Source organism: Haliotis rufescens, unplaced genomic scaffold (genome assembly GCF_023055435.1).
Source record: "Haliotis rufescens isolate VD_foot unplaced genomic scaffold, xgHalRufe1.0.p SCAF_12, whole genome shotgun sequence".
Lineage (NCBI taxonomy): Eukaryota > Metazoa > Mollusca > Gastropoda > Lepetellida > Haliotidae > Haliotis > Haliotis rufescens.
Window position 1 is genome coordinate 22,692,274 of NW_025963802.1, and position 19,273 is coordinate 22,711,546.

Sequence of the window (19,273 nt, forward strand, 5' to 3'; positions counted from 1 at the left end):
ATGCTGCTTCTGTAGAGCGATCACTATGTAGGTGGTTGTGTTGCAGGTGTTGTGACATCATGTTGAAGTCTATCAGCTCCAAGACTGCATGTACATATCACCACACTGCCTCTCATGTAAGTAACCTAACTGTTACTGAATCTCAGGATTTCCTGAGTAGCCAGTAGTAAAGGAAAGAGTTTAAAATGAATTTGGCAATGATTTGGCTCACCTTGACTCTGTCTACATCATGTTTCAGTACCACCAAGACCATGTGGTGGTGGCTTGTGAGCGATGGCTGGAGCTTAATCTCATTCCAAAGGTTAGAGTTCTCTCCCTTCACTATGTTGACTGGTTGACAATGTGCAGTTGTGCTTTTTATCTTGAAGCTGATGAGATCAATGACGCATTTTTATATATGCAAACATTCAATTTAAAATGGGCAACACTTTTACGAAACTTAAATTAAACAACTTTTAAACAACTTAAACAACTTTTGTATATTTTGTTATTGAAAACAACTTCACAAGTTAATAAAGAGAATTTATGTATGTCAACTTCTTTATTATGAGGAACACAACGTTTCGGAGTATATGCTTACTCCTTCATCAGGTGAATGAATGCCCTTACTTACTTACTTACTTTGGAGATTTAACGTGTGCTTTCCCGACTGATGCGTATTTCGCACACGGGCCCGGCCAGGCCATTTAATGTGTTTCCGAAAGGGGCGAAAGTGGTCTGGGCAACCCAAGAGGGGGGTTTAAGGGTTGCTTATATAGAATTTGGGAATTTTGAGATTTGGAATAGATGCCGATGGGGTTGGGGAGGAGAACTAAGGGAGCTGGGTATGGTGGATGTTTGTTTGTTTATGTGATTTTGATTTGGTAGGTTATTGTGTTTTTAGATGCGTTTTATTAGTTCCGTTTTTATTAAGAATACGCCTAAGGCCTTGAAGTTTTCTAGTTTATTTTGTGGGTTTAGTATTGCTTCTAGAGTGAGAGCCTTGTTTAGATTGAGGGTGGTTTGTAATGCTGTTCGATGTCTTAGGTAGAGTGTGCAGTGGATGAGTGCGTGTTCTGGGGTTTCTGGTTGTTTGCAGTGTGGGCAGTTACCTGTAGTGTGTTTTTTTATTTTTTTTAGGTGGTTATTTAGGTTGGTGTGTCCTGTTTGGAGTTTAGTGATTACTCTGTCGATTTTTTTTGATGGATGGAGAATTTTTGGTTTGGTTAGTGGTTTGCTGAGCACTTTTTTGATTTGGCTATTTGAGTTTAGATATAGGTTATGCTATTTTTGTGTGATTTTTTGCTTGTTTACACTTTTAATTTCTGATTTTGAGATGGGTATGTTTAGCTTATTTCTGGGATTTTGAGGGATAGTTTAGCTGCTTTATCGGCGTTTTCATTACCGTATATTCCTACGTGGGCGGGTATCCACAAGAAGGTTATGTGTTTGCCTGCCTTAGTTAGGTCGTTGGAGCTTTTAAGTATTTGATTTATTAATTTAGGTCGGTTTTTGGTATTTTTGTTTTGGAGGGCTTGCAGTCCATTTAGAGAGTCGGTAAGTATTAGGATTTTTGTGTGTTTTTTGGATTCTTGATTATGGAGGGCTGAGGCCATGCCTATTAGTTCTGCCATGAATATTGATTGGTTGTTTGGGAGTCAGAAGGATTGTGTGGTTTTAGTTGGTTGTGTGGTATGGACTCCGAAACCTGTGTGTTTGGAGGTCGGATCTGAGGATCCGTCCGTGTAAATGTGACACCAATTTGGCCAATTTTCGTGTATGTATGCTAGTGTTGTAGTTTTAGCTATGTTTGGGTCGGTTTGTTTATTTATTTGGCTAGCTAGTGTTGTGTCTATTTTGGGTATTTTAAGTTTAGGGGTGAAGATATTTGATTGTTTGCAGTTTTGTTTAAGATTTTTAATTTGGTGTTCATTTAGGTAGTGTTATTCTTTGGGATATTGGGGTAATTAAGGGGTGTTTACGAGCTAGAGCTTGGTTTTGGGGGCTGATGTTTTGGTTTATTAAGTTTTTGATGAGAGGGTTTGATTGGGACGCGGCCCAGAAATTTAAGCTTAGCTGTTCCCTGCGTAGACTTAGTGGCTTTTCTCCTGTTAAGGCCTGAAGTGAGGTGTAGTAGGTGCCATGTTGGGTGCTTGTAATTAGTTTTAGAGCCTGATATTGGATTGAGTCTAGTTTTTTGCTTAGGGATTGGTTTAGGGTGTCGTATATGGCACATCCGTAGTCTATTTTAGATCTAATTAGTGATATATAGAGTGAGAGGAGGGTATCTTTGGAGGCTCCCCAGTTAGAGCCAGTTAGGCATCTTAGGGTGTTTAGGTCTTTACTGCATTTAGTTGTTAGGTTTTGGATGTGAGCATCCCAGGTGAGATGTTCATCGAAAATAAGTCCTAAGAATTTGGTTTGTTTTTGAAATTTGATTGTTTGATTGTTTAGCTGGATGATTGGGGAGGCGGGTTTCATGTTTTTATGTTTGAATACTATTCCTGTTGTTTTTTCTAATTTAAGGGAGAAGCCCCATTTGTCAGCCCATTGTTGTATTTTATTAAGAGATTTTTGGAGTAAATTTTGGACCATTTTCTTGCTCTTAGTGCGGATCCAGATGGCTCCATCATCCGCGAATTTTGATGTGTTTACTTTAGGGGATAGGCCCTTGAATAGATCGTTTATCATTATATTGAAGAGTGTGGGGCTGGGGATACTGCCCTGTGGAGTGCCATTTTCTAGGGGACATTGGTCCGAATGAATGCCTTACTTACTCAGGGTTTGCCCTAGACATTAAAAATTGGGAGTCATTATGACCCCAAACTTTTCAGATTAGGAGTCATTCATCAATTTTTGGGAGTCATATTAACTAATCTCAGAATCTCGCTATCAGGATGAAAAATTAAGTAAACATAAACCAAGGTAAGATTTTAACTTTTTATATTCTTCATAATTTTAACTGTAACATAAATATCTTTGATTCACAAAGTCAAGTATATTGGGCCTAATACTCGATAAATCTTTTTTTACACTATGAATCATAAATAACTTATATTCTAATCTTTTTGGAAACTGTGAAAAGTGCAATGTAGATCGTGATAGGTACTAGGCAGAGCATGTATACTGTTCTGTTGGTCGTCTACCACCTGCGACTCGACCTTCGTTAACTCTTTCAACACCAGTCAACCAGAAGTGTTTACTGCTGGGACACCGAGTTCCCAGAGACTCTTTTGTGATAGATGAAGCCAACATTTATCAAAGAAAATACCTGCTTGTAAAATATATTTGCCACTAGAGCGCTCTACATGTTATACACCATTTGAAAGGTCTGATCCTATGGTTATAAATATGAAAGTTATGTTTTTCACATTATATAAAATAATGCATTTACAACTTAATTAAGTTCGTTGTAAATAAAAAATGTAAGCTAACACGTTGTTAACATCCAGATTAAGGACCAAGGAAGCAAAAACTTGACGATTTTCGGCAAATATAAGATTTCATAAAATCCACTTACCTATTTCTGTTTTATTTTCATTGTTTACGTAATTGGAAAATCATTTTAAAAAGAATTATACCCATTTCCCGATAACAGCGGCTGTCCCCTCAGTAACATGAAGAAATACCCCCGTTTTCGAGACTTCGTATGAAAAACACGTTCGTCGAAGAATGGCAAATGACACATCGCTGGAAAGCTTATTCCTTTATCTACACGCTCGTAACATCGGCTGTTTTTTCCCCGTAGTTATAACAAGCGAATTCATTGGATTAAAATTGGTTTCCAATGACACTTTCTTGCCGAAATCTGCTACAAGTTTCGTGATTGGTCAATTTTGAGCACGTGACCTAAGGCAGCCAATCAAATTACAGCTGTGATACCAAGCTCGTGTTTGATAAATTTCAGAAGTTGGCGAAAGGTTTTTGTTAAATCGTGTTATTCTGAACGTTTTAAGCAGGAAATCACGATATATGTTAAAAATATGGAACTTCGTGAATGTATCGTGCTAGGTTACGAGCTGTGACAAAGATTTTTCATGCATATATTTTTGCATTAAACATCGTGTCCGAGCCGAGAATTCAAGGCGATGAAAGCCGAGATGTCTTATATTACACGCGATCGCACGAAAAGATGGAAATAATAACTAAGGTGTAAGCTTGATTACGTTTAGATATATTTTTGTTGATTTTATTTATTACTTTGTATAATATATTTAAAGATTTGTTTAAAACGTCTTTATTTTGCTCTTTGACATGTTCGATGTGGACCCTTGTCGAAATGTGTGTCCGAGAATTTTATTTTCAATAATATCGCGGGGAAATAGTGAATAATTTTTTAATTTATCGATAAAAAATTATAAATTGAAATGGAATCTAATATATTATACAAAGATTGGTTTAGGGTGTCGTATATGGCACATCTGTAGTCTATTTTAGATCTAATTAGTGATATATAGAGTGAGAGGAGGGTGTCTTTGGAGGCCCCCCAGTTTGAGCCAGTGAGGCATCTTAGCGTATTTAGATCTTTGCTACATTTAGTTATTAGATTATTTATGTGAGCATCCCAGGAGAGATGTTCATCGAAAATAAGTCCTAAGAATTTGGTTTGTTTTAGAAATTGGATTGGTTTGTTGTTTAGATGGAGATTTGGGGAGGCGGGTTTCATGTTTTTGTGTTTAAATACTATTCCTGTAGTTTTTTCCGAGTTAAGGGAGAAGCCCCATTTGTCAGCCCATTGCTGTATTTTGTTAAGAGATTTTTGAAGTAGGTTTTGGGCCATTTTAATGCTTTTTGTGCGGATCCAGATGGCTCCATCATCCGCGAATTTAGATGCGTTTATTTTAGGGGATAGGCCCTCGTATAGATCATTTATCATTATATTGAAGAGTGTGGGGCTGAGGATAGTGCCCTGGGGAGTGCCATTTTCTAGGGGACATTGGTCCGATAGCGTTTGGTCTATACCCACGGTTATTTTACGATTGTTTAGGAAGTCTTGGATGTAGTTTATTATTTGACCTTTGAGTCCTATTTTTTGTAGTTTTTGTATTAGCCCGTCGTGCCATATCATGTCGAAAGCTTTGGAGAAGTCTAAGAAGATGCCTGTAGTATATTGTTTGCTGAGTTGTCCTGTTTTAATGTCCTGCTCTAACGGGCGAGGTTATCTAAGGTTGAGCGGCCAGGAGTGAAACCACTTTGATCTGGGTTTATGATGTTATTGGTCTATAGGAGTTAGCCTGATTAGCTGGTTTATTAGGTTTAGGGATTGGTATGACTTAGGCCTGTTTCCAGGGAGTAGGTACTTGTCCGTTTTGATAGATGAGATTGTATAATTTAAGTAGTGCTTGGAGTAGTTTAGGGGGGAGTTTTTTAATTATTTGGTAGGAAGTTAGGTCCAATCCTGGGGCTGTGCCCTTTTTCCTGTTTTGGATGACGTAGAGTAGCTCCTCCATTGTGTAAGGGTGGTTTATTTCTAGGTTGTCATTATTTGGTTCTTTAGTGGATTTGTTTTCTGTTTTAAGTTTATCTTGAAATTTTTGGCTAAAGTTGTTGTTACTGCTTACGGCCGAAAAGTGGTTGGCGAGGTTATTTGCCTTTTCAGCGGGGTTTGTTGAATTATTAATGTTAGGTGTTTTTTTATGACGTTTTAAGCCTTTAATGGCGTGGATTTTGCGCCAGACCGTTCTGGCGTCTGTACGGTTATTTATTTCTTCACAGAATTTTTTCCAGTTTCTGGTTTTAGATATTTTGACTAGACTTTGAACTTGGTGGTTTAGTTCATGAGCTATTTTTAGATGTTTACAGTCGATAGGAGATATTTTAGTCGAAGGAGTGGAGGTATGTGAGTGGTGGGCGTGGGTCGTGAGTAGGAAAGAGCGTGCGTTGTGTTAAGGAGAAGGGGGGATTAGGTGTTTTTTGTTTTTAGGAGTTGGGTCAAAGGGTGTGTTTGAGTGGTGGGCGTGGGTAGTGAGTAGAAATGAGTGCGAGCTGTGTTAGGGAGATGGGGGAGGATAAGGTGTTGGTTATTTATAAGAGTTGAGTGTTGTTGTTTTTAAGGATTTAGGGGTTTTGTGATTAATTCGGTGAGAGTGATGTATGTGAATAAGGATGAAAGGATAACGTGATAATTACCGATGATGGAGTTTCCTTGGCTGGCTATCAGGCAATGCTCTGTGCTGGCTTAGGAAGTGTTGCTCGCTTGGTCAAGACTCGATTATTTACAGACCGCTGTCCTATAGCTGGAATATTGCTAGGTTTGGCGTTAAACAACAAACAAACAAACGATGAGAGTGATTTTAAGAGTATGTGAATAAGGCTGAAAGGATAACGTGATAATTACCGATGATGGATTTCTCCTTGGCTGGCCATCAGGCAATGCTCTGTGCTGGCTTGGGAGGTGTTGCTCGCTTGGAGTACAAACTGCAACTGAATGCCATGAGGCAGAGAGCATATATAGTACATGTAAGGACAACAAAATTTATAAGATAACACAAGGTGGAAACTAACAGGGAAGCCAACAGATGATTGGCGCTGATAGGTGATTAGCAATAGACAATGGAGGCCAACACTTAACAGTAACTAGCGCTGACAGTATGGAAGCCAGTACTCAGTTATCATAGATAGGTAATAGACAATGGGCATGCAAATGGGAGGCCGGGGGTAATTAGCACTGATAGGTGAAAGGATGGAAATAGCAACGGGCAAATGGAAGCCAGCAAGATAATTTGCACCCACTAAGATCAAAGCAATAAGTCCCAAGCACAAGGCAGATAGGTTCCCTGGTCACGGTTCATGGCTGGCTGGTGTCTCCTGATGTCAATAGCTTCTTGTAGTTTTCTTTGTCGCCAGTTGTCGTTGTAGACAGTACTTTGGTGGCCCCCCACATGATGTTATGGTGTTATGGTTTGGGTTCTTCAGGATGTGTTTGGAAATAGTGGATTATCTAGCTGGCTTCCATTTGCCCATCATAGAAGAGTTTGATGTGTTTTTTTTCTCCCAACACAAAGACATTACCATGAGCAAGTAACACTATTTTTAACCTAATCTCTGGTAGATTCCAAGAAAATGTGTGTGAAGCTAACTGCTACCTCTGGCATAGTTTACAAGACAATACACACGGTAATCTTACTCTCTGCATATAAAACAATGCCAAGCAGAACAGGAAATACAATTTAATCAGTAAATCGTATTTTAGCAACGATTTTGAATGCTTGTACAATGGGGTTGCCTCATAGTCAACAGATTCATTTGAATAAGCATCCTTGCTGTGTTGAGTTTTTAGTGTCAGTAGTGGGGTATGCACCAGCTAGAAACAGAAGCTTGTCAGGTAGGTATACTCTTGTCTCCCTTGCAGTTGGCCTGTCAAATACAGCTGAGAGAAATGTCAGCCGATCTGCTGCAAAGAATACTGAAATCTAACAGGTAGGATCACAGTCTTCATCAAGGGATTATCATGTTTACTTCTATATTTTCTTTTGTTTATCCATAAAAGTTGTGATGCTCATACATGATAACAAAGTCTGAAGAATTTATTATTCTCTAGATCAGGTTTTGTAGGAAGTGAACTGTCCATCCTGCATTTATGTAACTGTTGTCCTGCACACTATGTGTTGAGTTCCGACTCCTGTGACTGTTGTCCTGCACACTATGTATTGAGTTCCGACCCCTGTGACTGTTGTCCTGCACACTGTGTGTTGAGTTCCAACTCCTCAGACTGTTGTCCTGCACACTGTGTGTAGAGTTCCGACTCCTGTGACTGTTGTCCTGCACACTGTGTGTTGAGTTCCAACTCCTCAGACTGTTGTCCTGCACACTGTGTGTAGAGTTCCGACTCCTGTGACTGTTGTTCTGCACACTGTGTGTTGATTTCCGACTCCTGTGACTGTTGTCCTGCACACTGTGTGTTGATTTCTGACTCCTGTGACTGTTGTCCTGCACACTGTGTGTTGATTTCCGACTCCTGTGACTGTTGTCCTGCACACTGTGTGTAGCGTTCTGACTCCTGTGACTTGTCCTGCACACTGTGATTTCCTTGTTTCCTTCTTGCAGATTGTTTGTGTACAACGAGTACAGCGTGTACAAGACGCTGGTCTACTGGCTGTTCCTGCAGGTGAACCCCGACATCCAGCTCATGCCTTCACACAGCTCCGTCCTGGCATTTTTTAATAGGTAACACATCAACGTAGTTGGAACAGATTGTTTATATTATGATGCTTGTTCATAAGTAACTGAGGCTTGTTTCAACTGGTAGCACCTAGTTTCAGATGGCAGTTAGTGGATGCCTAAACATATGTTATCCCACAGCATTCCACCTCTATTATGACAGTCTCTAATTATGCACTACGAGTATGGACCCGGTGTAAGGTGCCAAAATCTACCCCCGTTCAGAGTATACCCGGGTAGATTCTGGGAGCTCCCAGAATCTACCCCGGGTATACTTTGAAGGGGGGGTATACTTTAAGACTTTACACCGGCAAGCCAGTCATGGATAACATGAGCATCCACAGAATGACACTGATCATACATCGTTACCATCCAATCCTTATTAAGTAGCAATTGGTTCCAAAGACTCAATTCCTCATGCTGGGTAATCACCAAACTAGCCCAGCCTGTTCCTAAACCATAACATGACTTGAAGGTGATGGGCCATATCATGTCCTCTCGAACAACCGTGGCCATACCATGTCCTTTGTAACAACAATGGCCTTATCATGTCTACTATAACAACCATTGCCATATCATGTCCTTTGTAGCAACCATGGCCGTATCATGTTCTCTATAACAACCATGGCCATATTGCCTTTGTAACAACCATGGCCATATCGTGTCCTCAGTAACAACCATGGCCATATCATGTCTTATGTCACAACCATGGTCATATCATGTCCCCTGTAACAGCGATGGTCATATCATGTCCTCTGTAACAACCGTGGCCATATCATTTCTGTTGTATAACAACCTTTGCCTTATTATGTCCTCTGTAACAACCATGGCCATATCATGTCCTAGTGACAACCATGGCCATACCATGTCCTCTATAACAACCATGATCATATATATCATGTTCTCTGTAACAACCATGGCCATATCATGTCCTCTGTAACAACCATGGTTATGTCATGTCCTCTCTAACAACCATGGCCATATCATTTCCTCTCTAACAACCACGACCATATCATGTCCTCTCTAATAACCATGGCAATATAATCATCCCCTCTGTAACAACCATTGCCATATCATGTCCTCTCTAACAACCATGGCCATATCATGTCCTCTCTAGCACTCATGGTCATATCATGTCCTCTCTAACAACCATGGTCATATCATTTCCTCTCTAACAACCATGGCAATATCATGTCCTCTCTAACAACCACAGTGATTTTATGTCCTCTCTAACAACCATGACCATATCATGTCCTCTCTAACATTCATGGCAATTTTATGTCCTCTCTAACAACCATGGCCATATCATGTCCTCTCTAACAACAATGGCCATATCATTTCCTCTAAAACAACCATGGCAATATCATGTCCTCTCTAACAACCATGGTCATATTGTTTCCTCAGTAACAACCATTGACATATCATGTCCTCTGGATATACAACTATGTCCATATCATGTCTGCTGTATAACAACCATGGCCATATCATGTCTGCTGTATAACAGCCATGGCCATATCGTGTCCTCTGGATAACAACCATGGCCATATCGTGTCCTCTGTAACAGCCATGGCCATAACTTGTCCTCTGTAACAGCCATGGCCTTGTCTTACAACCCTTTGTGTTCTCTTTGCAGCTTATCCAAGAACACTGCCTTACTGGAGAGAGACGAGAGTCTGATGTATGCTCCGCTGTTTGCAGCTGTACGACTACATGGGATCACAGACAGTAAAAGACTACATGCATTATAATCATCAGTAAAAAAACACACCATTTTGATAGAAACTAATATAAAACAGATGTGTCAGTTGTTGAATTTAGGATGTGTCATTGTAAACATCACTTACAAGATTTCACCTGTAAAGTAACTTCCTGTTCAGAAATAGGTAGGCTCCCTCACCCTGTCTGGCCATTTGACTACTGGACTTTGAGGGATGTATAACACTTGTTCTTTTGAACATCTTATTAAGATCAACATAACTCAACAATGATCAACATGATGCGTTACCTGCAAAGTACCATACAAAGTATGTCTTTTGTGAGTGTTACACTTGCGTAGCACACTGGGTTCCATACCTGGAGGTGTCTCCTGTGTGGCAGTACTGGTAGCCTGTCCATACATTGAACATAGAGACTAGGATATTGTAGTACTTGTAGTCAACAATTGAACTGCTTTACTGGTTTGAGTTGCTGAGCAGAGCTAAGATTTGCCACATAAAATCAAATCCATATCAATACATTCCATCCGTCCATCCGCATCAAGGGGACGAATTTTCTCAGAGAAACGAAACTTTACACACTGATTTTACCGCTCTTGATATCAAATGTGTTCCAAGATTGGTGTCGTGAATTCGTGAGTTTTTGCCCTTGCTCCATGCATTGCAACTAAGTTTTTTCTCTGAAACTACTGTAGTTACTTGAATGAAAGTTTGCATGCTTATCTAAGAGATACTTGTCAAGACTGAGTTCTAAACTTGGTCCCGTCAATTATTGTTTTACAGAGTTATGGCCCTTGTTTCATGCTTTTCAACTTGGTGCTTAGTGTGTGCAATGGGAACAAGTTTTCTCAGAAACAGCTGAAGTTACATAAATGAAAGTTTGCATGCTTATCTAAGAGATTCTTATAAAGACTGAGTTATTTTTTCCAGAGAACGGGCCTTTTGTGTGCATTCATTTCACATTTAATCATTTTTTCTGATGACAAAAACTGTCCCAAGTGCCTATCTCATCTAAAGGCTATAGGACTCTATTTGAAAGTTTATATTCACTACTATTTAAACAAGCATGTGCCCCGTGGCAGGGGATAATGATAACGCTGTTTTCTTGTTTGTCTTTGGTACAACTTCGCATAGATTGTTGCAAGAACAGTTCTATATCACCTATAAAGTTGCATGATGTAGAAGGTGCATTCAGCCACATCTTGTACTTCAACATGCTTTGTTCAACACAGGTGGTCAATAGTTTTAAGCAGTAAATCCTTGGAGAAATCAGAGATATGATTTGATTCCTCTGATTGTCCTTGTAAAGTAATGTACATACAGTGCTTCAGTATGATTGTCTTTCAGCTGGGAACATTCAGGACATGCAGATAATGAACATCCTGCCGCAGAGATGGCTGGTGGATCTCCTCTCTCAGCACTATCATGCTGTGAGTATACACCTCCTGCCACGCCCATCCTACTGCCCCCACACACCCACTAGCTGACACACAGGGCTCTCCTGTCTCAGCACTACCATGCTGTGAGTAAACACCTCCTGCCACACCCATCTTACTGCCCCCACACATCCACTAGCTGACACACAGGGCTCTCCTGTCTCAGCACTACCATGCTGTGAGTATACACTTCCTGCCACACCCATCTTACTGCCCCCACACACCCACTAGCTGACACACAGGGCTCTCCTGTCTCAGCACTACCATGCTGTGAGTATACACTTCCTGCCACACCCATCTTACTGCCCCCACACATCCACTAGCTGACACACAGGGCTCTCCTGTCTCAGCAATACCATGCTGTGAGTATACACTTCCTGCCACACCCATCTTACTGCGCCCATACACCCACTAGCTGACACACAGGGCTCTCCTGTCTCAGCACTACCATGCTGTGAGTATACACTTCCTGCCACACCCATCTTACTGCCCCAACACACCCACTAGCTGACACACAGGGCTCTCCTGTCTCAGCAATACCATGCTGTGAGTATACACTTCCTGCCACACCCATCTTACTGCCCCAACACACCCACTAGCTGACACACAGGGCTCTCCTGTCTCAGCACTACCATGCTGTGAGTATACACTTCCTGCCACACCCATCTTACTGCCCCCACACATCCACTAGCTGACACACAGGGCTCTCCTGTCTCAGCAATACCATGCTGTGAGTATACACTTCCTGCCACACCCATCTTACTGCGCCCACACACCCACTAGCTGACACACAGGGCTCTCCTGTCTCAGCACTACCATGCTGTGAGTATACACTTCCTGCCACACCCATCTTACTGCCCCAACACACCCACTATCTGACACACAGGGCTCTCCTGTCTCAGCAATACCATGCTGTGAGTATACACTTCCTGCCACACCCATCTTACTGCCCCAACACACCCACTAGCTGACACACAGGGCTCTCCTGTCTCAGCACTACCATGCTGTGAGTATACACTTCCTGCCACACCCATCTTACTGCGCCCACACACCCACTAGCTGACACACAGGGCTCTCCTGTCTCAGCAATACCATGCAGTGAGTATGGGCAGATACTGATGTGATGGTACTGATTATGTCTGCTTCCCATATGTCTGCTTCCCATAGTCTCCAGCAATCTATGCTGGTCGTTGGAAGCACCCAAATGGATTGAGTGGTCAGACTCTGTGACTTGGTTGAAAGCGTCTCATAGTACTCTGACAGCGTGGATCATTGAACACAATATAAATCTCTGGATGTTCTGGTCCAGACTTGATTATGCTCAAACCGCCATCATATAACTGGAATATTGCTGTGTGCGGTGTAAAACAAAAACCAAGCAACTAAACAAGCAACTTTATGTCTGCTGCAGCTCCAGGGTGGTGGAGACATGTCTGCCCAGAAGAACTTCAACATGTCAGCTGTGAGACAGGGCTTCGTTGTGGATGATGTGAGTAATCCCCCCTATTATTGGCTTGTCAGATCTAGTGAGAATTTCAGTGTTAACTTTCAACATGTGTTTTTAACAGTCCGTGAATAAAGTTTTGAAATATAGCATAATTCTACATAGCACCAGGTATTTTGGGGACAATATTTACTTTTGATGATTGTGAACCAATGCCAACCTATGTTCCTGCTCTTCACACAGGAGCCTCACTATCACTCCGAGATCCTCTCTCTCCATGGCTTTCACTTTGAGCTGAAGGCTGTTCGCCAGAGCACATCAGGAACTTATGTCTTCTACATGCAGGTAAAAGAGTTGGGATCACATATATGTGCCAGTGGGGAGTTGTACATTGTACAAGATGTCTGCCAAGTTGTTCTCCTATTTCTCCTGTTTCGAAATTGGACTTTGTTGTACAACTTCGTCCTTGTTGTATAGCCACTGTAGGTGTGTACCCATGTACAAACATGTTTTCCAACGCTATCTGTATTTGCGAGAATAGTTGGAGTGATTTCTCGCATCGCTGCTGCGAGGTTGCCTTGTTCTCGGAAACCATGTTCTTTGCAGAGATATTCGACAAGAGCTTCTCTATCTAGTGTACCCGAAAAGTCCCTAGTGTGGTCTATAGAATACAAACCAAGCCGTGTGCTAGTAGTTGTCTTTCAAAATCTGGCGGATAGAATTTCTACCTGGAATATTGGGCAGTTTCGGAAACCAAAATCTCCTGTAGCCCATCCTGCTTCTATGCTTCTGATTACATTTCTCCTGTTCTGTTAGTAGTGTCTTACCATTCTATATGTATTATGTCTATATCTTTAGTTTTTTATAACATTAGACTGTAATGTGGAGGTCGGAATGGGACTTCGTGAGCAGTTGTTGATCATTCTGAAAAGACTTCTACCAAACTGCTTGACTGAGACTATACATGGACTGTGTTTCAGTTGTAATGTTGTTTCCAGCGTCTACGTCCTGGTGACCCTGTCCTGAGTTTCCGCCAGTGTGAGAGACACACCTTCTCCATGCGTCAAGACCGTGAGGTGCGCTACTGTATTACAGTGCAGTACAGCCATCGAGGGGAGAACCACCTCACCACCACAGGGCTACTCACACACAAGTTTGGTCTTGGAGAGAAGACAAGCAAGAGTGAGGTGGGTACCTCTAACAAGGTGCATGCTTTGTCATCTGTATTGCTGGAAAATAGATTCTTAAAAGAGAGTACCACTCGCATGCCAAGAAATAGATTTGTATTGGATATTTTTATTGAAAAACAACTTTGGTACTGTTAGTGCATCGTTGAGAAGTGTAAACTTATTACAAGATTTCCCTGTGCATTGTGTACAACTGCATATGAAATGTTCTTTTGTATTGTTACAATGGTGTATGTAATGGAACTTTGGGTCTTGGATCCTGCCACGTCACACTTACTCAAGTCACCAGCAATCTGTGCTGGTAATAAGAGGTGACCAAATGGATCGGAGGGTTAGGCTCAGCGACTTGGCTGGTTCCATGTCTTCATACCCCTCCCCCCTGTCCCCCTCTCCCTGGCAGAGAGGATTGTTGCTCAGAATATCTATCACTGGATTGTCTTGTGTGGATTATTAACAAGTTGTTGTCATATGGCTGTAATACTGCCGAGTGTGATGACAATGATACAACTGTAATATTATTCAAAGCAGTGTTACACCTAACTCACTCCCTCTCTCACCTGTTTCACTCACTCACTCACTCACTCACTCCCTCTCTCCGTATCCAGGTGATCAAGATGGAAGGCCTGCGGAAGCCGATCTATGTGACGTATGCTATCATGTTCCCTGCATCCTGAGAGGCTCACAATACAGATATGCGATACTGTGATAAAGCTGGCATACATTTCAGTTTGTCTATTTTATGAGTGGCAATGTGCAAATAATAGTCATAATATTTTATTGGTTTTTATATACTTTATTTTATCCCTCTTGTACATTGAGATATTAATTTCTGGTCAATCAGTAGGCATGTGAGCAGATGTATATGGAAATATGTATACTTGTATTGACTTGCATCAGCTTGACTTGAAAAGTGTATTTACAAAAACATGTATACAAATCAACATTATAGATTAGTAATGGTGTAACCTTGAATAAATAGATTGAAATCATTGATGTTGGTGAGATGTATTTTTACTGAGTGTTGGGTGATGCATATATTTTTCAAATGGTTTGCTGTTGTATATTACATTGTATTTACCCTGAAACATATGTTGGAATCTCACATTTTCATTGTTTCCTACATTATATGATACAGATTAGATACTAATTAAATAAGTGCATGTTGGATGGTAACTCATCCTGCAGAAATAGGAGCTGGACAGCAGTGGCAGAATTGCAATCATCTAAATGTTAAAGCTTAGTACAAGTGAGCCCTTTTCACATATTTCTGGCTCTGCAGTGCCTTGCCCAAAGCCAGTGATCTCCCTTCCTCTTGGATCACTGACATTATTTGGCTACATTTGTGCCTATATGTATGTTGTTGTGGGTGATTAGGTGTAACCCTGTGATATGTGTTACAGCTGTATCTATATATCGGTGTAACCCTGTGATATGTGTTACAGTTGTATCTATTGATACTCAGTTTGGACAAATGTTTCATGGACATCTCTATGTCATTCCAAGTTGTTGATAGTGCACTTTATGGAGAAATAAAATGTCTATCAACCGATTTAACATTTATTGTTGTTTTGGGGGTGACCAAAAGCAGAGGATAGACAATGGTGTGAATTAAAAGTCCTGGTGTCTTCCTTGAGTATAGGTATTTTTCTAATATATCCCAGATCCAAATCTGATCTATTGACAAATGCAACATGACTCACTTCCTAAGACACATGCCTTCAAATGCAAGTACAAGTGCAACAATATATTTACTTATCAAGTTGGAAACCAGACCAGTAAAGATCTTTTACCCACCGTGATTGCTCCATGATGGCGGCCAAATAAACATACCTTCTCGGGTATTCCAACCCAATAAGTACATAGAAAGTTACATGAATGAAAATATAAGTACACATATTTGAAGGTAAGTGTTTTAGGAAGCAAATCCTGTTGCAGTTTTCATGGCATTATGATTTATGTACATTATGGCACGGTTGTTAGCGTGGCATGTTCCAAATTGGGAATCTATTTAGAATGATTGAGTTAGGTTTAGCACCACTTTGAACAGTATTCCAGTTATATCACGGCATGTCAGCTTAATGTGAGAGGAAAGCCCAATGTGATGCAGGTTTCAGACATTTACTACTTCGGTGAAACCCACGGGTATGGTGCTGACAAACCTAGAAATATAATAGTGGCAAACCGGGATTCGATCCCATGATCATAGGTTTCTGGCATGTCCATTGGACGCAACCCTGCACAGCTAATTGCGGCACCTTAGACGACTGGGCCACCGTGCCTTTGAATCTATTGGGAAAAAATTATGGAACAGCCAGTAGCTCTGTGTAGTGACAAGTATCAAAATCATATTTTAGGAGCAGCACAGTGACACTGTTACTACCGCTAATCCCTGAGTTGCTGGTGCAGTTTTTGGTGTCACCCTCTCACTGTGCCTACACTTGAACATGATACTCAATGGACTCTGTGTTGCTCTCACTGATGAGTAGAACATCATGCATCTAGCTGACATTCGTCGACTCATCAGAAGAATGCCTCGAAGAAGTCGTGCATCTCTGGCTAACAGAGGTCGTTTACCCGGTATTAGCGACGTTGATTGCAAAATACAATTTTCGAATTTGACCCCGACCTCTTTAACGACCTAGTGCGCCACCATCCCACCACACCAACCATTAGATGTGATCGCTTACTCCCCAGCTGATATGATCAGATCAGATCAGATCATTTTCATTTGCCAATACCATATAAATATAGATCAGAAGATTAATGCATGATTCCCACTATACCCTACGTTTTGGGCATAGAAATATAATAATAGGAGATATCAACTGTAGTATAGGTAGTCCCACAATGTCATACAATAGGCGTAAATGAACCATGCATATGTCTTTGTTGTTCAATAACTTGAGAATTACAAGACAGATAAACACATGAGTCACTTGGAGCTACTGTCGAGTATCTGTGCTGAATGGTGTTTGTCCAGGAGGGATGCCATCATAGCCAAATAATCTAAAATCATCTCTGTAATAAAATCTGATAGAATCTAGAATTGCCTGTGGTATTGTTCTGTAGGCAGCTTTAATGGCGTCTTGTCTCTGAGCTTTCCACTTCCTTTTTTCTGCCCTTGGCGCTGATGAGTAGGTGTTCAGAACATATTCCTCAAATGCCTGCTTGTACGACGTCGCTACACGGAGCTTCTGAACTACAGCCCCAGCATCAGTGTAGTTAGGTAAATACCCGTTAAGCTGAAAAACGCGCCATAGTAAGTGCATAAGGCCAGTATCGTTTATACAGCGTTGATAAAACATGCGTTTTATCAAACTGAAATTATAGTCAATGAGCATACTCAACTCTTCTCTTACATAAGCGTCGTAGTCAAATGACTCTATCATCCAGCCTTGTCCAACTCCCTGTAAAATAAAGGTCGCATCATCAGTAAATGTTTCCTGTTTCCCAAGGATGTTTGGCTTGAACTGACACGGGTCACACCTGTGCTTTATTGGTTGCCAGTGCCCATTCATTTCTCGTGGATGGTTGGAGACAACATATTCTAAAAATTCCTGAAAGGTGACGTCATTGTGGCATCTAGAGGCTTCCTCTGATACGGAATCTCGTCTCGCAGCTAACGTACTCATGATATCCTTTCTCACCCAGAAATCTGGAAGATAGTATTTGTCCAGATACGCCGACCACAGGCGACTGAACGGGTCTCTTGAGAATAAAAAACGAGTGTAATTGTCATATTTGGCACCCATCTCATGTACTATGGAAGTGTGTAGTTTTTTACCGTAATGAACGAACATCCTAGGTATGCCGAATGGGCTTGTCACATTGTGAGATCCTGTGTCATTGTTCAGGAATAAAAATACTCTTTTCCAGAAAGTACACCCAATTTTGGCAACAGAGCAGTAAGCAAGTCTTGAATTGTCTTGTATGTACACACTGTCCACGTGTCCCTGTTCGTTATAAGTAGAACTGCACTCAGACTGTAGGGTGTCCAGGCGTTTTTGGAATTCCTGTCTCTGTTCATGTCCAGTTGGTACGGCGTCGAGCTTTGATAACCCAAGTGTGCCTTCTGCCACCCGATGTGGTTGATACAGTCTCTCTGATGTATTATGAGTTCGGAGCAATAGATGTATCCATCCATCTTTGGCCATTTTTCTATCATTTTGGCAATCAGACTGAGTGAGGGTTGGCTTCTGGTTAGGTCTGGGGTCCTGTTCCTGTGTGGCACTCCCTTGATCGCCGTTGAATGTGGACCGAGCGTGCATCCTCCCACCTGCATTTAGAACATTGAAAGAAGATACCAATTTAGCCTTATTTGCCAAAAACTATTAACAACTGAATCCAATAAACGAACAGAAAATGTAAAAAACATGCAGTTTGAAGAAATGTGATGCTTCAACTGTTCTGCCTGGTGTAGTGTTAGTAAGGCAGCTGGACATCCTGTACAAACACGTGTGGTTGGTATGTGTACGTGCGGGTGACTACACAATCTGGGGAAAGGGGTTCTTGAAAGATTTCAGTCATTATCAAGTTGATCCTTATCATTGGCTATGAAAGCCTCTCTGAGGGTAGATTACTTTACTTCAACAGTGCAAGGCTTTATTATCTAACTGTGGTATAGACGAACAATATCATGTCCCAACTGAGAGTTCTTTTATAATTATTTATGTGATACGGTTCCTGAGTCATGTGTCACTTACGTTCAAACTGGTGATTTGGGGAGAAGTAAATCGTGCAGAATCCGACGCAGATGAGGATGATGATCCCGAGGACCCTCGCCCGGCTCCAACACACACGCAGGACCAACCACAGTTTCATCCTAGTGCATAGTAGTGGAAGTTAGCTGGTTTCACTCAATAATCTAATGCAAATCCTCTGCATATGCAAATATGTGCTTGTCTATTATCAAGGGGCACGGGTAGCCCAGTCGTTTGAGGCGCTGCAATTCGCTGTGCAGAATTGCGCGACTGGGCACGCCAGAAACCTCTGATTGTGGGTTCGAATCCCGGTTCGCCCCGATTATGTTTTTAGGTTTGTCAGCACCATACCCGTGCTCGTGGGTTTCACCGAAGTGGTAAACGCCTGACACCTGCATCACTTCGGGATTTCCTCCCACATTAAGCCGACACGCCGCGATATAACTATAATACTGTTAAAAGCGGCGTTAAACCCAACTCACTCACTCATTGTCTATTATCAGGTATGCTCAGTTTTAGAAAACAATCAAGATGACGACGTAATGTCTAGTAATAATGATTTTACTCATGTTAGTTGACATCATTATGTTGTGCGCGACTTGTTTTCACCTTAGAATTGACTTTCACGTTGTGTGTCAAGTTCAAACTTCAT

The 19,273-nt window shown here is 41.3% G+C and overlaps 2 protein-coding genes across 5 annotated transcripts in view; one reads left to right on the forward strand and one right to left on the reverse strand.

Moving 5' to 3' along the window:
• LOC124143241 (BTB/POZ domain-containing protein 16-like) overlaps positions 1-15,470 on the forward strand; it is a 72,201-nt gene extending 56,731 nt beyond the window's left edge. For 3 of the 4 annotated variants that reach the window (XM_046512130.2, XM_046512131.2, XM_046512133.2), the window contains 10 exons: positions 47-116; positions 239-301; positions 7,331-7,398; positions 8,026-8,145; positions 9,773-9,864; positions 11,202-11,284; positions 12,702-12,779; positions 12,978-13,079; positions 13,733-13,921; positions 14,527-15,470. In XM_046512130.2, the coding sequence (XP_046368086.2) occupies positions 47-116; positions 239-301; positions 7,331-7,398; positions 8,026-8,145; positions 9,773-9,864; positions 11,202-11,284; positions 12,702-12,779; positions 12,978-13,079; positions 13,733-13,921; positions 14,527-14,595 (934 nt within the window). In that variant the 3' untranslated portion in view covers positions 14,596-15,470. Of the gene's footprint in view, positions 1-46; positions 117-238; positions 302-7,330; positions 7,399-8,025; positions 8,146-9,772; positions 9,865-11,201; positions 11,285-12,701; positions 12,780-12,977; positions 13,080-13,714; positions 13,922-14,526 lie in introns of those variants that run through there. The other variant, XM_046512132.2, reaches the window with a different exon arrangement.
• Positions 15,471-16,106: 636 nt separating this feature from the next.
• On the reverse strand, positions 16,107-18,911 carry LOC124143291. Its single transcript, XM_046512207.2, has 2 exons — positions 18,625-18,911; positions 16,107-18,197 (listed from the first exon to the last, which is right to left on the reverse strand). Exons 1-2 carry the CDS (start codon positions 18,740-18,742, stop codon positions 16,864-16,866), a joined length of 1,452 nt encoding a protein of 483 aa, XP_046368163.1. The 5' UTR covers positions 18,743-18,911; the 3' UTR covers positions 16,107-16,863.
• Positions 18,912-19,273: the final 362 nt, after the last annotated feature.

Bases quoted from the DNA above. Each gene is read 5' to 3' on its own strand.
- LOC124143291 (XM_046512207.2), bottom strand. From the start codon at position 18,742: ATGAAACTGTGGTTGGTCCTGCGTGTGTGTTGGAGCCGGGCGAGGGTC. The intron at 18,198-18,624 runs GTAAGTGACACA...TTCTAAATGCAG, and splicing joins CCCAAATCACCAGTTTGAAC to GTGGGAGGATGCACGCTCGG.